The 21,517-nt window shown below is 40.3% G+C and overlaps 1 protein-coding gene across 1 annotated transcript in view; it reads right to left on the reverse strand.

The window, feature by feature from the left end:
• The window catches only part of LOC129624506 (phospholipid-transporting ATPase IB), a 410,556-nt gene that overhangs the window by 150,524 nt on the left and 238,515 nt on the right, over window positions 1–21,517 (reverse strand). Inside the window, exon 28 of the mRNA XM_055542522.1 lies at window positions 4,702–4,776. Within this exon, the coding sequence (XP_055398497.1) occupies window positions 4,702–4,776 (75 nt within the window). The remainder of the gene's footprint in view (window positions 1–4,701; window positions 4,777–21,517) is intronic.

A 21,517-nucleotide genomic window follows, 5' to 3' on the forward strand; every position in this document is an offset into this window, starting at 1 on the left:
TTTATGCAATTCCCTTCCCCAACCCTCTCCCCACCCCAAACAATCATCCATCAGGATTCTAATTGGAATCACATAAATTTACACACTAATTTTGGAAGCGTTGATACTATACTAAGTTTTTTATGATACTGTGTGAAAGTCGCTCGGTCGTGTCTGACTCTTTGCGACCCCATGGTCTATACAGTCCATGGAATTCTCCAGGCCAGAATACTGGAGTGGGTAGCCTTTCCCTTCTCCAGGGGATCTTCCCAACCCAGGGATAGAATGCAGGTCTCCCACATTGCAGGCAGATTCTTTACCAGCTGAGCCACAAGGGGAGTCTTCAGTATGAAAATTATTCCGATGAAATGTAGAGTTCTAATTGCTATTTTGAAAGGAATTATTACTCTCCTTCCATTTCTAAATCTTACTGCTATACTAAACAAAAATAGCTAGTGATTGCCAGGTCAGAAAAAGCTATTGGTTTTCATGTATTTATTATGAATCTAGTCACCTTATTAGATTTTCTTACAATTTTATCATTGTCTTATAGTTTTATAACTTATAATCAAAATCTTACAATTTTATAATTTTCTTATAATTCTATCATTTCTTTACTGGTATGTTTTGGGCTTTTTAGATGTACAGTCATATGAACATATTTACACAGCCATTTTTGGTTCACATATTTGTATAAGCACATAAATATTTTACTTTTTCCTAGTATTTGTAATAGCTATTTAATTTTCTTGGCAGTTGCTGAAAATTCCCAAACAATGATGAATTATATAGCGATGACAGGAATCCCTGACTAATTTCTTATTTAAAATGAAACAGTTTTAGGATTTTACCATTTATGGTAGTATGGTACTAGTTTTTCATAAATAGTATGCATTATAGCCGATTGACTTCTTTATTGTGTTACTTAGATTCCTTATTTTGGGACTGTAAATTGGATTGACTCAATAACTTTTGCAGCATCTACTGATGGGATCACATTTTTCTTCTTTATTTGGCTGATATAGTGATATTTAGAAAGTTTTTTTAAAGTTTTGACTCTCCCACATTTCTGAAATAAACCAATTATCTGTCAAATATTTTATCCTTTTGATACACCATTGAACTGTATTTGCTGACACCTTATTTATAATTTGTACATTTCTGTTTATAAGTGAAGCTGGGATCAGTCTTCTTCAAATTCTGCTGGCTTGATAAAATTAAGTCGGGTACATTTCTTTGTTGTTAAAAAATCATCTCTTCACAAAAATAAAATGGATAAAATGTAACTGAAATCCATTTGATCATGGTAGCTTTTGTCACTGGTGGCTTCTTTGGTCTCATCCTACCCGTAAAATAAAATGATGTAGAAATCTGACTATGGATATAATTAACATCTAATAGGGTAGCACTGATCCATGACTTCAGGATATGGAGGAATCTGAAGTTAGTTTCAGAGCTATTTAATTCAGCTCTGTGAGAATTAAATTGGCAAACAGTAACTTGCTGCTTTAGCTGGTTTGGCGAATCAAACATGAAGAGTTAAGTACTGAAGAAGGAAAAGCAATATTGCTTGAAGAAAATGGGAAGACAGAGCCTAGCCCAGAAAAGCAGTCACTAGCATTGTCTCAGATGTCACTAACTGCCTCTTGCCCTGGGTATCTGTGGAGCAACCTGGAGGGGAAGGAAATACTAAACAGAAGAGTAATGACAAAATTGGAATATGGGCTGGTAAGGGCTTCCCTGGTGGCTCGGTGGTAAAGAATCTGCCTGCAATGTAGGAGCCAAAGGAGACCCAGGTTTGATCCCTGGGTTGGGAAGATCCCCTGGAGGAGGGCATGGGAACCCACTCCAGTATTCTTGCCTGGAGAATCCCATGGACAGAAGAGCCTGGCAGGCTATACCCCAAAGGGTCGCAAAGAGTCGGACACAACTGTAGTGACTTAGCATGCATGTAGGCATAGATTAGATGGCAGTGTTGTAGCCATGTTAAACTTCATGATTTTGATCATCATACTGTGATTACATAAGAGAACTGTCTTACCAGCTATGCATTTAAGGATAAAGCAGAAGGGACATGATGTCTTTTTAAAAAAAATTTTTTTTAGTAAATTGCTTATTTGTTATTTATTTGGTTGCCCTGGGTCTTAGCTACAGCATGTACAATCTAGTCCCCTGAGCAGGGATTGAACCCAGGCCTCCTGCACTGGAAGAGCAGAGTCTTACCCACTGCACCAGCAGGGAAGTCCCAGGGACATGATGTCTCAACTGATTCCCAATTGGCTCAGAAATACATGTGTGGCAGTGTGTGTGCATGTTTGACTATATGTGCACATGTGAGTTTCTTGAGAGAGAATGCAAGTGGGGGCAAAATGCTAATAACTGATGGATGAAGGTATCTTTCTATCTTTTTTACATCTTTTCCCTAAGTTTCTATTTATTTCAAACAAAAGTGACCCAGACAATTTCCAAGGGGGCAGGCAGACATCCAGTCCTCAAAAGCATTGGCACTTCCAGTGACTGACTGAGAAGTCAATGACCCTCTGAGCCCACTGGACTTGACTGTCCCAACTCTCTGCCACCACTTCCTGGTGACCGACTTCCACACCGTGGCAACAGGGTCTTTTCACCTGAGAATTCACCTCTCAGCTGCAATATCTCTCTCCTCTGGATTTTTAAATTACAGTTAAAAAATACATCCCAAACCCTAGGGGGTCAAACTTTAATGTAGATAACCACTGCTAGAAAGTTTCTCTAAAAATTTTTTGTTTCTCAGTATCTCTGGGAAACTCTTTGTTAAGTTGGGATGGTGCTCAGGAATCCACATTGTCAAAGAAATCCTGGTGATGCTCATGCACGTGGTCTGAGGACTACACTGACCAAAACCGTCCCACAGTCCATCAACATCTGATGTATCATAGCTACGAGTTTGCTGGATGAACCTGAACTGCCCAAGATGGAAGAGAACTAAGGAGAGGATTCAATGCTCCTGCCTGAGCATGAAAACAGGGCTAAACTCCTTTTATTGTGTAACCAGGTGATGTGTATTTCAATTCTTAGTGCTAAAGCACAGCCTCTTAGGTCTCAGCCTTCCAGTTACTAATACTATACGTATGTGGGCCGGGGTTGGCCTTTTCCAATACTAAATCACTGTGGAGCAGTCAGTATATTTCCCCTTGAATGGTCACATAATTTTAACCTACTCAAAACACTTCTAAGTCCTGCAAAGTTAACAACCTGCCCAAGGGGAGGCCCTTTCTATGTGGTAGGTGGTTAGACTGGCTTTTCTAGCACAGGTGATAAACGGCCATCAATTCAGCTCTGTTCTCTCCACTTGTCACTTTTGTCTTTGGGGGCATAATTATTAGCAAAAAATGTACTAGTGTACTTTGTGGTGAGTAACACAGTTATCAACTGATCAACCAAGATCTGAACTTGGTTCAGCACCATCTTAGTCTCCACATATGACCCTCTTCATCTGTTGAGTTCTACAGGGCTGAAGCTGTGTGTTCTAGGTGTTGTATGTAGTATTTTATTAATATATAGTGCACCTAGCAGAGTGGCTACTTAAAAAAAAGGGACTGAGTAGATGGATGACTTGAATATCCAGCCACAAATGTATATGCTGCTGCTGCTAAGTCGCTTCAGTTGTGTCCGACTCTATGCGACCCCATAGACAGCAGCCCACCAGGCTCCCCCGTCCCTGGGATTCTCCAGGCAAGAACACTGGAGTGGGTTGCCATTTCCTTCTCCAATGCATGAAAGTGAAAAGTGAAAGTGAAGTTGCTCAGTCGTGTCCGACTCTTAGCGACTCCATGGACTGCAGCCTACCAGGCTCCTCCGTCCATGGGATTTTCCAGGCAAGAGTACTGGAGTGGGTTGCCATTGCCCGCTCCACAAATGTATATACAAACTCTAAATATTTATAGCACCATGATTTATATTATTGCATGTCTGGTAACTTCCATCTATGCCTACCTATGACAGCTGTTTCAGAGTACAAACTCCCCCAAGGCAGAGAATGTCAGAGTAAGGGTCCAAAACAAAAGTGTGGAAGCACAATTCAAGAAAGGTTGCCTTAAGTTACATCTCTTGCCAGGAAAACAAAAGGCTAAATAGCTACTTAGTCATGTTAGCCTATAGTTGATACTTATTTTTAGGTTTTGAATTCATTACAGTCAAGTAATGAAATGAGAACTCGAAAATCATAAAAAATACGAAATAAGCTGAAGACCATTTGCCACAGGAGCTGGGAGTCAGAATTCATTACTTTAGCACTAACTGTGGGAGAAAACGTCCATTCACAGGGACACATATGCTTTTAAGAAGGACAGAAAGGACACCAGGTTAGGCTTTGTACATTCACATCTGTGTTGACGGATTCAGAAACGAAATTATGGAGTGGAATGAGTTTAGACACAGTTCAGAAATTTTTTTTCTGGAGCTGCAAACATGGAAATGTTGCCCAGGCATTTAGTCAGGAGGTAACAAGGGTCTATTATCAAGATATATGGGTTAATAATTTCATGGGGTTATTCAGGAATGATCTGCGATGATTGAAACCATGTGTGGGGAGTTTGTGCTTCTGCAGGATGTGTGGCAGCAACGGAGGCCCTAAAGATGTATGTGAGCCGTGGATGCAGATGAGGGACTTAGCTCTGCGTCCCAGACACAAACACCGCGGCCCCGCACGCTGTCAGAGGGAGAGGGAGAGTGCTTACTTACCACGTTGTACAAGCCGATGCACCAACGTTCAAATAAAATCTGCCCAGAAAATCCATTAACGAAGGCAAACCAAAGCTGAAAGAGAAGGAAGTTCATGAAGTTTTATATCAATATTGACCTAAATGTTTCCATTCACTAAAGGAATCGTGGGGAATGTGGACCACCAGCTGGACACAGCTGCCGAGGGACATGGAGCCAGAGGACTGAGGTTATTCTTCCATAAAATACAGATTCCCAATATCACAAATACCAACATTTTAAGGAAACTGTACATTGAAGGTATTCATCGATTTTAAGAGGTAACATGCACATATTTATAGAAAAGCAATTTATGTTTAATTTATATCTAATGTTTCGGTCAGCACGTTCTCAATACGGGAAGGATCTCTACTTCATGTTCTTTTCCCTATAAAATTGACTTGATAAATATGACTTATCTTTGTAGGACTTTCAAATAGATAAAAGTAAAAAAAAAAAAAAAAAAACAAAAAACAGACACTCCACTGTTGGTCACATGTGTTCTTAGCTCATAAAGTATTTGTGTGCTCAGTCATGTCTGACTCTTTGTGGCCCCATGTACTGTAGCCCACCAGACTCCTCTATCCATGGAGTTTTCCAGGCAAGACTATTGAAAGGGGTTGCCATTTCCTCCTCTAGGAGATCTTCCCGATCCAGGGATTGAACACACATCTCTTGCATCTCCTGCGTTGGCAGGCAGATTCTTTACCACTGAGCCACCTGGGAAACCCAATTTAAAGATTAACCACTCATAAAACAACAGTTTTATCCACATGGCCTCCCTACCATGTGAGGCCTCGGCAATCAGTACTTCAACCAAACTTTTAGTGCAATGAGAGTCCAGATCCATACAAGATACAAACACAATTATAAAGTGTTTTAAGGGTCTTAACCTAATTTTCCCAAGATTGTGTTATACTTTTCTTTGTCATTTTCTCAAACAGCTGAGTGAACATTGATAAATACCTAGCAAACAGAACTATTTTATCACTTATTTCAGTTAATTCACTGGTTTTTGTTGAAGATAGAGTAGTAATATTTTTAGTGCCCTCCCCTCCCTAATAGCAACTGAAAGCAGAAAAGATAATTGAAAACAAAAAAGACATAGCTATTTTCAATGAAACTATGAGATAGCCTTAGTTAAAACATGACATAGAATAGAAACTGATCGGTAAGATGAGAATGTCAATAGCAGACAAAACCTTCAGAGAGGACTTCCCTGGTGGTTCAGTGGGTAAGAATCTGTCTTGCAATGCAAGGAACCTTGGTTTGACCCCTGGTTGGGGAACTAACTAAGACTCCCACATGTGTAGCAACTAAACGTGTGCACTGCGACTACTGAGCCTGTGAGCCGCAACTAGAGAATCTGGTGGTGCAATGAAAGGATCCCACATGCCACAGCTAAGACCCGACACAGCCTAGTTAATTAATTAATTAAAAGAAAACAGAAAAGAAAAATTAAAAACCCTTCAGAATAAAAAGGTTTCCAAGAAAGAGGTGAATCAAGCCCAGAAAGAGCAGAATCAGCTCTTATTTCGAGGGTAAGATTGATGTAGGGGTGAGTCATGACTGATGTCCTGAGACTGATTCAACAGCAGGCACACTGAGTTCAAGGGCAATATACACATATATGCCTCCTCTCCTCATAAGAGATGGAGGAGGAGAATGGCAGGGCCCAGTAGGGAGCAAAGGGCAATCAATTTGGCAGATGCTAATCGAGGGAAACAAAAGAAATAAATGCAAATTCACCTAACAGGAAAGCTGTAACATAGAGAAATTCACCATGAGGTGTAGAGGCCTCCAACTCACCTGCAGAGGAAAAACGGTGGTGAGGGAGGTGGTCACGACTGCAAAGGGACAGGTGACCCATGTGGAAGAGACAAAACATTGATGAGAAAGTGTTCTGAAAAACTCTGAAGTCCCCTCCCCTAGACGTCCTTACAAAATAATAAAAAATAAACAAAATAATATGACATAAATAAATGGTCAATATGAAACAATCTCCATAGAAAGAACCAGTTCAAAGCACAGAAAAATATTTCGAATGCTCTCGACAAGCCTAAAAGAGCTAAAGAAGATGTGACCTTTCCCTGAAACAAGCTGAAACAAGATGTGTAAGATATCAGAGGGAAACAATAAGAAGCTGATGGGACAGATTAAGGACACATAAAGGAAATAAAAATGGGCTTCCCACATGGCACTGGGGGTAAAGAATCTGCCTGCCAATGCCAGAGATGCAAGAGATGTGGGTGCAATCCCTGGGTTGGGAAGATCCCCTGGAGAAGGAAATGGCAACCCACACCAGTATTCTTGCCTGGAGAATTTCATGGACAAAGGAGCCTGGTGGGCTACAGTCCATGGAGTCACAAAGAGTTGGACACAACTGAGTATCTGAGTACACGCACAAAGGGAAACAAAACCCAGGATGGACACCGCTGAAACTAGTCTGGGTTGGGTAGTACAGGCTCGAGTACAAAAATGCTGGGCAACGGACAAAAGTTAACACTGAATTTAAGAGAAACTGACAGCCTTCCAAATATAACAGCCAAAGTCCGAAAAGGTGTACCTTTAAAAAAAAATGTAGACTAGAAACAAATGTTCAAAGATATAATAGAAGAAAAATTGCTGAAATGGTCTAAAACCTTACTCAGCCAATAAATACAGAAGACACCGTTTGTCCCCAGAAAACAAAACAACAGCTACAAAAAGATCAAAACCCATGTGTACCCTGGTGTATCAGTTAATGACTTGAAATTTTGCAGTATCAACTCTTTAATATATTCAAGCAGGAAAACCAATTAGCCTACAAGGGGAAAAGTCAAGTTGGTGTCATGTTTCTCCAGCACAGTGGACAATACCAGAAGTCAGCAGAGGGTGTTCACAAGCCCTTAGGGAAATAAAGCATGAGGAGAATTTCAGCAAAAGGTAGAAAACCAAGGAAACAGCAAGAGCTGAAAACATAACATAAAATGTGATAACAGAAGTAATACCAAATATGTTACATTAATAATACACTGAACAATGCTGAATGGATTAAAAATATGAAACCCCAAATATATGCTAAGTACAAGAGAAATGTGAAAAAGAAACACTATTCAAATAAGATTGAATTCATAACCCTAACTCACAAAGTCCTACAATGGACGAGGCCCTCGCCTGCCATCTTGAGGTCACTGTCCTTCCTTACAGAGATGTAATGGCCTTCCACTGGTTCCTATGAGCACCAAAGGTGGATCCAGCTTCATTACTCTGAACCCAGACAGAGGCAATTATGTCAACAGCATTTGGTTCACAAGCCACCTTTATCTCACTCTGTTGAAATGCCCTTTATAATGTTACCACAGTATTTAGGAAAAGTTTTAGGTTGTTTTGGTCTCACTCCATATACTGAAACTAATTACAGATGGCTTGAATACTTAACCATGATACCCAACACAAAGCATTAGGAGACAGCAGGAAAAAAAGTTATTTTTTTGTATGTGAAATTGACTCTCTATATGACATTAAGTTCAGAAATCATACAAAAAGAGAGATACATTTGGAACACTTCTATAGAGACAAACATTAATAAAGTTGAAAGGAGATGAATAAGCAGTATATATAAATATTGTAACATCTGTGAAGATCTAATTTCCTTTCTCTATAAAGAGTTACTCAAATGACAAAGGAAATGCCCAAGAAACTGTTAGGAAAACAGGCAAAGCATACACATGCAGTGTGATCACAGGACACAGAACCACTTATAAATGCAGGAAATCTCATTTTTTGTGAAACACACACACAAAGGGATATCATTTTTCACCCAACAAATGGTCAAAGATTTAAAAGTTTGACAGCCTGAGAAAATAGCTACTTTCATACCCAGGTGGCAATACAGCACTGTCCACAAATATGTTTAATATATTTTTCCTTTGATCTAGCAATTCCACTTCTAGGAACATACTCTATATCTTATAGCTATAATCATAGAGCATTCAACATAAAATACTAATACTAAGGGGTTCAGTTTAGTTCAGTTCAGTCGATCAGTCATGTCCGACTCTTTGCAACCCCATGAATTGCAGCCCGCCAGGCCTCCCAATCCATCACCAACTCCTGGAGTTTACCCAGTCTCACGTCCATTGAGTTGGTGATGCCATCCAGCCATCTCATCCTCTGTCATCCCCTTCTCCTCCTGCCCCCAATCCCTCCCAGCTTCAGGGTCTTTTCCAATGAGTCAACTCTTTGCATGAGGTGGCCAAAGTATTGGAGTTTCAGCTTCAGCATCAGTCCTTCTAATGAACACCCAGGACTGATCTCCATTAGAATGGACTGGTTGGATCTCCTTGCAGTCCAAGGGACTCTCAAGAGTCTTCTCCAACACCACAGTTCAAAAGCATCAATTCTTCGGCGCTCAGCCTTCTTCACAGTCCAACTATCACATCCATACATGACCACTGGAAAAACCATAGCCTTGACCAGACGGACCTTTGTTGGCAAAGTAATGTCTTTGCTTTTGAATATGCTATCTAGGTTGGACATAACTTTCCTTCCAAGGAGTAAGCATCTTTTAATTTCATGGCTGCAATCACCATCTGCAGTGATTTTGGAGCCCAGAAAAATAAAGTCTGATACTGTTTCCACTGTTTCCCCATCTATTTCCCATGAAGTGATGGGAGCAGATGTCATGATCTTAGTTTTCTGAATGTTGAGTTTTAAGCCAACTTTTTCACTCTCCTCTTTCACTTTCATCAAGAGGCTTTTTAGTTCCTCTTTACTTTCTGCCATAATGGTGGTATCATCTGCATATTTAAGGTTATTGATATTTCTCCCAGCAATTTGGATTCCAGCTTGTGCTTTTTCCAGCCCAGCATTTCTCATGATGTACTCTGCATATAAGTTAAATAAGCAAACTCAGATGGTTAATATTCATTATCTTGATGTAGCAGAAGTGGTCTCTAGGGGGTAGTATGGAGACTCACTCATACCTCTGTGAACTTTTTAAACATGTCCATGTTTTATTTAGATAACTGTTTCAAGCAGTTATTCTCAACTGGGTTGATTTTGCCTCTGAGACACCTGACCATGCCTGGAAACCATCTGAGTGTGTTATTGGCATCTGGTGGGTAGAGGCCAAAGATTCTGCTAAATATCATCGGATGACCTGGAAAGCTCCCTACAGCAAGGAACTGTCTAGTCCAAGGTGTCAACAGTGCCACTATGGAGAAAGCCTGGATGAAAGAAATAGGTTCATGAGGTCAACATGATAAAGTTTTGAAATAATATTGTAATATGTTTGTTATACACCCCACTCCAGTACCCTTGCCTGGAAAATCCCATGGACAGAGGGGCCTGGTGGGCTGCAGTCCATGGGGTCGCTGGGAGTCAGACACGACTGAGCGACTTCACTTTATTTTTTCACTTTCATGCACTGGAGAAGGAAATGGCAACCCACTCCAGTGTTCTTGCCTGGAGATTCCCAGAGACGGGGGAGCCTGGTGGGCTGCCGTCTATGGGGTCGCACAGAGTCGGACACGACTGAAGCGACTTAGCAGGAGCAGCAGCAGCATGTTTGTTATAAGCAAAATAACGCCACATGACAGACTGTAGGAAGTCATGCTTGTATGTGTGTGTGTACAAGGTGGGGGTTCAGAAAGCTTTGCTTCTTTTTGAGTAACTCCCCTCTGGGCTGACCTCGTACATAGAACCACAGGTCCTACACCTTAGAGACCGTGGCAGCAATGGATGTGATTGCAAAACTGGACAAAATGAGATCCCTAAACCAGAATGTATCTTGATAAATTATCACTGAGATAACACTTTAAAGACTGAGTGAATTTCGTGTAACTGTGACATTCTAGTTATTGAAATTCACAGTAAGGAAAAAAAAAATCCTAAGAAATCAAGCATGTCTTTCTCAGCATTAACCTTCGCCCTGAGCGATCCTAACCAAGTCACAATTTTCAATCTTCACTTCAGATTAACATCCCTGATTAGCTGAATGTGAGATATTTCCTCTAAGCAGCCAGTGTTATGATTCTGTCCAAGTTGGCCCTGGCTGAGCCGCATGTTTCTTCCAAGATTTTTGATATGTTTGTACTAATTTTTATCAATTGCAGGTGCTGCAGCTTTTTGAGAGGTATAAGCCAGCTCATTTTCAACATTTCCAATTTAGTTTCCATCTTCATTCAAATAATCCATCATTAGATGATTAGATCTGTTTATTTCATTAGAAATATTTATTTGGGAGAGGAAAAAAATTAAAACAAAAATAAACAAAAATACACAGTTCATCTCCTAAATTCAAAATCCATGAGCTGGTTTTCTCTTACACCGTAAACACTCAAACTTGATTTTATTTTGGCAAGATCTCCCTAGGTGAAATGGAAAAAGTAGAACACACGGTATTTTAAAATATTTATATAAACTTACTGAGTTTTTACTTTATTTATCCACGAGACAGGTACACGACAACTCCCTGACACACTGTAAAATCAGACTTTCACACTGGTTAGTCATATACAAATGCTAATTCATCTACTAGAAGAGAAAGCACTGCCCATTCGCAAACATCAATGTCAATTTTGGAGCACTAGGGCTCCAAGCCGCACACCCAGGCACACAGCCCGCAAAACAGACAGACGGCCCGCCCTCTCTGCGGTGGGGTTACTTGGACCATGGCTTGCTACAGTCACTAAATCTTACTCTTCTGGACTAAGGGGGCAAGGATTCCTCCGCCTTCACTCTGCTGTTAACTAGGAATGATATTAAATGGCTGCAGTCAAAGCGGAGAGCCAGGCTCTGCCCGGAGAGTCTCATACTTGCGAGCTGGTGGGAAGACTGGCCAGCAACGTGGTTTGCCAAGCTCCTGGGGTTTCTCCTGCTCAAATGCAGTGCTGTTAGGAGCAAACTGACCCAAACTTATTAAATGGCTTTTCCTTCTTGGAAAAAGATCCTTTCTTGCTTTAACTGCTGCCCTTCTGCCAAGAATGCAGTAACCGTCCTGGCTGACTGCATAGACTCCTGTCTAGGGTCCCGGGCGCCACTGTACCACCTCGGCAGTTAGCCCTGCTGCCGCTCAGAGTCTAAGCCCCCAGCCCACATGCTTGGGTGATGGTTTCACCCAGGAATGGGTGGATCTGATCCTCAGTTTACTCTGCTCCTCCCAGACCCACGGTAGAGGGCTGAAGTGGAAAAGTACCCTCCAGAGAGTAGTTAAATAAATCAGCCGCAGTTCCTCACTAAAGTGGCAGCAACACTGTGATCTACTGATGTGCAGATGGGTCTGAGCCGATCAAAGTCAAAGCGCTACAGTCTTCTTGGAATTCGACCTGGCAATATGTATTAGGATAGAAAAGAAGCACACACCTCACCTAGAAATTCTATTTTTAGAAGTTCATTTCTCATAAATAAAAGCACCTGTATGTTAAAATATGTCTTCTTTTGCAGTACTGTTAACAGTGGAAAAACAAATCCCTTGAAGTTCTTAATTAGGGGGTGAATGCAGCAAGTCTGTCTTTTAAAAATGTAAAATCTATATGTACATGAATGAAGGAATGTGTGCCAGAGAATCAGCATGGAACTGACTAAAGAAAAGACAAAATGAACAGGAAAGTCTGTAGGTAGGTAGTTAGGAAATCAAGGGAAAATAATTCAGGGGTGCTATGATAGAGTTAAGAGTTATCAGAAAAAAAATAATAGAACAGTAAAAAAAAAAACAAAAAAACACTAGGTAGGGGGACTTCCCTGGTGGTCCAGGGGTTAAGACTATACCTTCCAGTAGGGGGCGTGCAGGTTCGATCCATGGTTGGGGAACTAAAATCACACGTGCCTTGTGGCCAAATCATAAAACGGAAGCAATATTGTAATAAACTCAATAAAGACTTTAAAAATGATCCACATTAAAAAAAAATCTTAGTAAAAACAAGCAGTAGCAAAATATCCGAGAAACTTCCCCCATCAAGATGTTTTGTCCAATAAAGATGGGACTAAGTGGACAGAATTAAATGAAGACTATGGTAATAAACAGGCTGGCTTCATCTCTGAAAACTATGGGGTTTTTTCTTTCTGGGCCAGTCCTGGACAGGCCCAGTGCTAACAGCAAACACCACATGCTTACAAAACTTCTGGGGATTTTTTTTCAAGGCAAACCAACACAAGAAAATTACACAGTGATGTGTATAGAATCCACCTCTTATAAAACTACAGCAAAAATGCTGCATGTTTATGTATTTCTATGAATGCAGAGAAAAGCATGGAAGTGACTATTAGTGCAGAAATAGAGGCGGATGAGGAGGGAGTTATTTTTCTGTACACATTGCTACCGTACAACAAATAAGCATTCCTTTCAAGAATTTCATAGAAGAAAACACCTTGTTATTCTGTCACTTCACCATGTTCATTTATCTCCTGTACTTCTGTCGCCTTGTTACCTATCTGCCCCATCATCTGAGAGATGCATGCAGCCAGAGATGATATCAGTTACACCCACTGAATTTCTGTGATGGGGGAAGCTTCCTTAATTCACCTTGAGCTTCTTGTTTTTACGAAATAAATGGAAAGAAAACCACCCACTGCAGAACTGTCATTGTCGTTTCTGACAATGACGATAAAAGCTAATGTGTATTTGATGCTTACTCTGCACAGAAACTTTGAGCACTCTAAGTGGAGTAAATCATTTAAACCTCCCAGCAGTCCCAACAAAGGCACGGGCTGCATTTCACAAGTGACAAAATCAGGGCACAGAGACGATTTGTGATATTATGCTACCAAATAGATGTCTGATAGACTGCTGTAGTTATTAACAGTAGACCCTGCATAACAAATCAGTGATTTAAAAAAAAAAAAACATTGATGTTAAGGTGATTCAGAATCAAATCAATATTTATGGCAACTCACCATGCTGTTGACGGTTTAAGATGAGACAGGAACAAAATACTGCACAACTATAATCATGTAAGAAGTTTAAAAAACTTATTAACAGGATGATCTCAGTCTTCAGCCTCTAATAACATGGAAGGAAGCTAAGTCTCCTTTTTAAATTAAGATAGAAACTGCTTTGAAAAACATGCCACAAAACAAAATGCAACCACTCTGGTTCTAAAAACATTTTCTTCCAGTATTTTAAGCTGAAATATTAGTCTTTCACTAATATGGTTGAAACCAACCCAGCAGACAAGAGTAAACCTCTCACCTTTCATTATCCAAAAATTTTTAATATAAAATAACATAAATTAATACTAATGTGACCATCTAAGTTATGTTTAAAGAGATTAGAATGTCAACAGAATAAAACAGAATTTGTTACCTGCAAATAAATATAGCATATGATGTGCATATAGCAATTTTCTTGCTTCAGTTTAAACATTTTCTTTTCCATTAAAATCCCAAATGATGGAAGATGTTGAGCCTTATAGCCCAAAAGACCCAAAAGTTGATAAAGTTAAATCTGGTAAACAACCTCAAAGTCTCTTTAATTTTTCAGGGCTACCAAATGCCTCCTTTTCTGCAAAGTTACGTGCTTGTCCTATAGACCATCAGGTAAATACAGAAACGTGTTTCCTTCCCAAAAAGACCATAATACCAACCAGATGGAGTATGCACAATTAAATTGATATTTAATAAGGAATTCTTGGCACAATAGAAAGTAATCGCTCCAAATTGTGTCAAGGACTACTTACATTTTTTAATAGTTCAAGGCTTAGACTCTCAGCCCAAATCTTGTGCTCCAGTGTTACGAGACCAAACAGCCCTGGAGACTAGTAATGAAATAATGAGCCTTTCGTCTGGGATAACTGATGCTGGAACAGTGGCAGGGGGTTTATTGCAGAAGGGGTAGCAGAAATATGAATAAGATCATTCCACTTATGGACAGGACCTATGGCAAATATTTGGGATCATGTGTTTTATAACCAATAAAGGAGTGCTCCTAACATATGAAAGGAAAGATTTAAGGCCTGGCTCCACAGATGGGGACTGGAAGAAGGCAAGAGAATGCTGATGCTGTCCCTCCACCTCCACAGGTCATCTAACACCTGCAACCTGGGTGAGGTGTGACATTTCTTTTCCTTATTTACTTGTTCTGGAAAGTAGGGGCAAAGGACTGTCTACCCTCTGAGAAGGATTAGAAAAATACCATGTATTTTAAAAAATTCAGTTATTGAACTATTTCCTAAGACCCTGCTTCAAATTATGTTCTGTGCTATGTGTAGCTGGTACAAAGGTGAGGCAGACATGTCCTTGCCCTTAAAGACTCTCTCTGGTTGAGGACAAGTTTGGGATGGAAGAGTCCTTTGGTAAATGGAGTCTGTCTACAGGAGTCACTGCAGCTTTTCCAAAGGTGGCAGGTACTTGGCTGGGTCTTGAAGTATCAGATTCCATCATCAACTCACAGGGGCAGAGGGACAGTAAAGGCAGAGGAAAGACTTGCATGTAATTTTAGCAGATGTGAATTAGGTGGCTAGAACAAGGGAAATGAAGTGAGAGGAGAGGGCTGGCTTCAGACTCTGAAGGACATTACACAGCTGTTCTTCAAGAAGGTGAACAGCGCTGCACACATTGCCTTAGAGGAATGCCCTAGAGAAATATGCATATACAAGCCTGAAACTCTCTCAATATACACTTATTTATCTTACTGTGGCAAAATACACGTAACATAAAATTTACCATTTTAACCATTTTAAGTGTGCAATTCAGTGGCATTAAGTACATTGGCATCGTTGTAAAACCATCACCACGATCCATCTCCAGAACTTTCTCATTGTTCCAAACTGAAACAGTTCCCATAACCAATACCTGCCCATTTCCTCCTCCCTCTAGCCCTTTGTAACCATTCTTCTGCATTCTGTGTCTGTGAAATAACTACTCCTGTGGCTTCATATTGGAGAAGGAAATGGTAAACCACTCCAGCGTTCTTGCCTGGGAATTCCCATGGACAGAGGAGCCTGGTGGGCCACAGTCCATGGTGGTCATGGAGAGTCGTCCATGGTAGTCATGGAGAGTCGGACATGACTGAAGCTACTCTGTGTGTGTGTGTGTGTGTGTGTGGCACTTCATGTAAGTGGAATCACACAATATTTGTCTTTTTGTGTCGGCCTTATACCTTTAAGCATAACAGTTTCAAGGTTTATCTACAATGTAGCAATTATCAGACTTTCAGTCCTTTTTAAGACTGACTAATATTTCACTGTATATATAGACCACATTTTGCTCATCTCTTCGTCCACAGATGGACCCTTGGGTTGCTTCCACCATTTCAATACTGTGAATAATGTTCCTATGAACCCTGATATCCAAGTATCTATTCAGGTTTTTGTGTTTGATTCTTTTGAACGTATATCCAGAAGTGGAATTGCTGGATTGTATGGTAATACTGTGTTCAACTTTCTGAGGAACTTCTATACTGTCTTCCACAGTGGCCACACCATTTAACTTTCCCACCAGCAAGGCACAAAAGTTCTAATTTCTCTATATCTGCACCGACACTTGTTATTTTCTGTGTGTATGTGTGTTTTAAATAGTAGCTATCTTAATGGGTGTGAGTTGTGTGAATTGGTATTTCATTGTGGTTTTGGTTTGCTTTTCCCTAATGGTTAGTAATGACCACAACCAGAAGTGGAGCTTGGAGGTGAGAGGGCAGAAGACAAGTTCGTTTTGGGGGTGTGTTAATGTGCAGAACCTATGGGCTTGGCTCCCCAGGGAGAAATCTATAGTGCAATGCTCAGGGGAGAATCTAAATAAGGAAAATGTTTTCAATATTAATAAATAGGTAATAATCGTATCAATGAGAGTAGAAGACATCCAGTGAGGGACCCTGGGTTAAAAGAAAGCCAAGGATGGGCCTCTGGGTGTCAGCAACAGTTATAGGTCAAGGGTCAAACACAGAAGCAAAGCAAAGGCACTTTGCATTAAATTTTATAAATGGCACTTAAAGTTTATAGCTCATTTATTTCACTGCTGAGTAAATATTTGCTCATGGGCCAGGCACTTCTGGACGTCCACCCAGAGGCACCTACTTATATAAGACTGGCCAGAACAAGGCACACGGTCCGGCCCAGAACAATCACTCTGGGGTTGTGGGGGGAAGGGTGGGAAGCTATGGGGAAAACGTTATGGACAAGGTCAAGTTAGCCCAACATCCTTGTTTGTCCCATCAGATGAGAAGCTACATGAGACAAAAGCCAAAACCATGCTTTGTAAAAGCACTCCTACCCTGCCCTCTGTACCAAAAGTGATGTTCAAAGTTCGTGACTATGGGACCCTTACAAGTGGCAGTTTCCTCAAAGGTCCCACATTTGGAGCTGCTTCAGTAGGTTTAATCTCAGCATCTCTGAGTGAATTAATATGGGAAATATCATCAAGAGCATCCCCTCTCTCAATCAATCACCACTTATTCGCCCCAGGCCTCACCAAGTTGTCCGTACAGGGCAGAGTGATGCTGGTGAATGAGCATGGAAAACCTTCTTGAGTACTTTTCCCTTTTTCTTCTCCCTTTTCTTTGCCCTCAGCTTTTATTTTCAGAAGGGAAAATATCTCCTCAATAAATTCATAGCAATCGAGCTACTATGATGGCATTTTATTGCCTTTTATTTAATTGTGGCATGATTCATATTTAGAACATAATTTTAAATAATTTGGGGGCACTAATACAACAGCTTGTCCATTTTAAGCATGTGTGTATGTGTGGTCAGTCATGTTCAACTATTTTGCAATCCTATGGATTGCAATCCATTAGCCCTCCAGGCTCCTCTGTCCATAGAATTTTCCAGGCAAGAATACTGGAATGGGTTGCCATTTCCTCCTCCAGGGGGAATCCTGGTCCAGGGATTGAACCCATATCTTCTGCACTGGCAGGCAGATTCTTTACCATTGTGCCACCTGGGAAGCTATTTTAAGCATAGGTTCAGAATAACAGTTAAACAACCAGCAGAAACATTTTTCAATCTTTTTAAAAGGCTAATATAGACAGGCTAATATAAACACTAATATAGACAGAGTATCAGCAAATGCTAAAGGCACTAATTACAGCCTGATATGTATTTTATGGGGAGTTAAATTCTCAAAATAGCTTTTCTTGTTGCAGATACTTGTCAGTCTTAGACTTACACTAAATAAGCTAATATACAATTTAACTTGAATCTAATATATAACTCAATTAATTAACATCTGGGAAAAATTCCAGAATTCCTTCCTGAGATAGATCTCTTGATAGCTATCCAAGGATATATGCAAGTATGCAGTAATAATGATGCATTTTTTATATTTTCATGAAAGAAAACTCTCACAATAGGTTGTAAAGGAATAGGCATAATGCTTGTCATTAACTAGATTTGCTAAGAAGTTTGTTATCCATTATTTTCATAACTTATTGAGACATTCTTTTAGGAGATGAGAATAAATGTGATAAACAGAAAATGCTGTCACCTTTGATCCAAGGGTCAAATTACTATGAGCATACATTAATTTTATGATTGTCTGAAATGTCTTAGCTTATTCAATGTTTACCTTATTAGGTGAATGTTAAAATATGTAAATAAGAAATAAAGGAGCTGATTAAAGAAAGTCTAAAACCACACATTGGAGCTTCTGAGAAGAGCTTTCAAAAACAGAAAAAGAAAACCACATAAAATGAAGGGAAATATGGGAACAAAAGAAAACTTCAAGTAAATTTTATTTCATATCCTCAAAGAGATATAAGAAGATATTTCACCCATGAACTAAGGTCAGGATGTTACTATAAAAGTAGGGAGGAAAATAAATAAAGCACTTACAAATTAAAAAGAAATAAAAAGATCAACATTAAAAAAAAACCTCAATCTAGGGCTAGCAGGTAAGACAAGGAATCTCCAAGAGGGCAAAGAATAAGATAGAAGAAAATCAAAGAAAATACAATTCTGCTTGGGAGATAAACCCCAAGGTTTGATATATGACTAAGCCATAGAAAGACAAAATGCAGAAAGTTGAGGAGGATATTACTAAAAAAAAAAAAAAAAAAGATAATGAAAACAAATTTCCTAGACTAAAGAAAACCAGTCTCTAGGTTGAAAAGGCACATAAAGGAAAGAAGATCCTCCCCACTTCCAACATGTGCAAATTTCAGAACACAAAACATAATGAGAAGACAGAAAAGTATCCTACAGTCTAAGTACAAAGGATTGGGAATCAGAACTGCATTGAGTTTCTCTCAGAAGAAAGGTAAAGGACACACAGAATTCTGAGAGGAAAAGAATTTCAGCCTATGATTTTATACCTAGCAAATCTACCAACCAATTACAGTAAAAAAAAAAAAGATATTTCTGGTTATCTAATGTCTCAGAAATACACTACCAAAGTAACATTTGTTAAGAATCTACTGATGTTTATGCATCAGGAACATGACTGAAGAATTTGAGAATAAAGATGACAAGGGGTCCAAGACACAAATTTCTGCAGCAGAAGGAACAGACCATCTAGATGGAGCCTGGAGGACGAGCGCTTCAGAAGGGAAGGAGGATGGACAGGACAGCAGATGCAAGAAAACAAATGCCAGAATGGAGCACATGGAGAGTATTTTGTGGAGCATCAGAAGTATGCAGGATCAGTTAAGAGGCAAAAAAGAACAGCTTTTAGAAACTACAGGAAAAACAGAAACCTGAGCAAGAAAGGAAAAATAATCCTAACACATCTCTTGGCTCTAGAGCAAACATGATTTACATCATTTTAAAGAGGTTAACATGGATCCATGCATTTACAATATGATAAATGTAACTGCCCTAGAAGCGAGGAGGGGGAATAGCGCAGGGCTATGGGGGAGGGCCTGATGAACTATGGACTGAGGTTCGTGACATTGTTCAGGAGACAGGGATCAAGACCATCCCCATGGAAAAGAAATGCAAAAAAGCAAAATGGCTGTCTGGGGAGGCCTTACAAATAACTATGAAAAGAAGAGAAGCAAAAAGCAAAGGGGAAAAGGAAAGATATAAGCATCTCAATGCAGAGTTCCAAAGAATAGCAAGGAGAGAGAAGAAAGCCTTCCTCAGCGATCAATGCAAAGAAACAGAGGAAAACAATAGAATGGGAAAGACTAGAGATCTCTTCAAGAAAACTAGAGATATCAAGGGAACATTTCATGCAAAGATGGGCTCGATAAAGGACAGAAATGGTATGGACCTAACAGAAGCTGAAGATATTAAGAAGAGGTGGCAAGAATACACAGAAGAACTGTACAAAAAAGATCTTCACAACCAAGATAATCACAATGGTGTGATCATTCACCTAGAGTCACACATCCTGGAATGTGAAGTCAAGTGGGCCTTAGAAAGCATCACTACGAACAAAGCTAGTGGAGGTGATGGAATTCCAGTTGGGCTATTTCAAATCCTGAAAGATGATGCTGTGAAAGTGCTGCACTCAATATGCCAGCAAATTTGGAAAATTCAGCAGTGGCCACAGGACTGGAAAAGGTCAGTTTTCATTCCAATCCCAACGAAAGGCAATGCCAAAGAATGCTCAAACTACCGCACAGTTGCACTCATCTCACACGCTAGTAAAATAATGCTCAAAATTCTCCAAGCCAGGCTTCAGCAATATGTGAACCGTGGACTTCCTGATGTTCAAGCTGGTTTTAGAAAAGGCAGAGGAACCAGAGATCAAATTGCCAACATCTGCTGGATCATGGAAAAACCAAGAGAGTTCCAGAAAAGCATCTATTTCTGCTTTATTGACTATGCCAAAGCCTTTGACTGTGTGGATCACAATCAACTGTGGAAAATTCTGAAAGAGATGGGACTACCAGAGCACCTGACGTGCCTCTTGAGAAACCTGTATGCAGGTCAGGAAGCAACAGTTAGAACTGGACACGGGACAACAGACTGGTTCCAAATAGGAAAAGGAGTACATTAAGGCTGTATATTGTCACCCTGCTTATTTAACTTCTATGCAGAGTACATCATGAGAAACGCTGGGCTGGAAGAAACACAAGCTGGAATTAAGATTGCTGGGAGAAATATCAATAACCTCAGATATGCAGATGACACCACCCTTATGGCAGAAAGTGAAGAGGAACTAAAAAGCCTCTTGATGAAAGTGAAAGTGGAGAGTGAAAAATTTGGCTTAAAGCTCAACATTCAGAAAACGAAGATCATGGCATCTGGTCCCATCACTTCATGGGAAATAGATGGGGAAACAGTGGAAACAGTGTCAGACTTTATTTTTTGGGCTCCAAAATCACTGCAGATGGTGATTGCAGCCATGAAATTAAAAGACGCTTACTCCTTGGAAGAAAAGTTATGACCAAACTAGATTGCATATTCAAAAGCAGAGACATTACTTTGCCAACAAAGGTTCATCTAGTCAAGGCTATGGTTTTTCCAGTAGTCGTGTATGGATGTGCGAGTTGGACTGTGAAGAAAGCCGAGTGCCGAAGAATTGATGCTTTTGAACTGTGGTGTTGGAGAAGACTCTTGAGAGTCCCTTGGACTGCAAGGAGATCCAACCAGTCCATTCTGAGGAGATCAGCCCTGGGATTTCTTTGGAAGGAATGATGCTAAAGCTGAAACTCCAGTACTTTGGCCACCTCATGCGAAGAGTTGACTCATTGGAAAAGACTCTGATGCTGGGAGGGATTGGGGGCAGGAGAAGGGGACGACAGAGGATGAGATGGCTGGATGGCATCACCGACTCGATGGACTTGAGTCTGAGTGAACTCCGGGAGTTGGTGATGGACAGGGAGGCCTGGTGTGCCGTGATTCATGGGGTCGCAAAGAGTCAGACACAACTGAGGGACTGAACTGAACTGAACTGATGGGGGAGGGAATTCCTTACCCACCAAAATGGGAAGTCA

Source organism: Bubalus kerabau, chromosome 12 (genome assembly GCF_029407905.1).
Source record: "Bubalus kerabau isolate K-KA32 ecotype Philippines breed swamp buffalo chromosome 12, PCC_UOA_SB_1v2, whole genome shotgun sequence".
Classification (NCBI taxonomy): domain Eukaryota; kingdom Metazoa; phylum Chordata; class Mammalia; order Artiodactyla; family Bovidae; genus Bubalus; species Bubalus kerabau.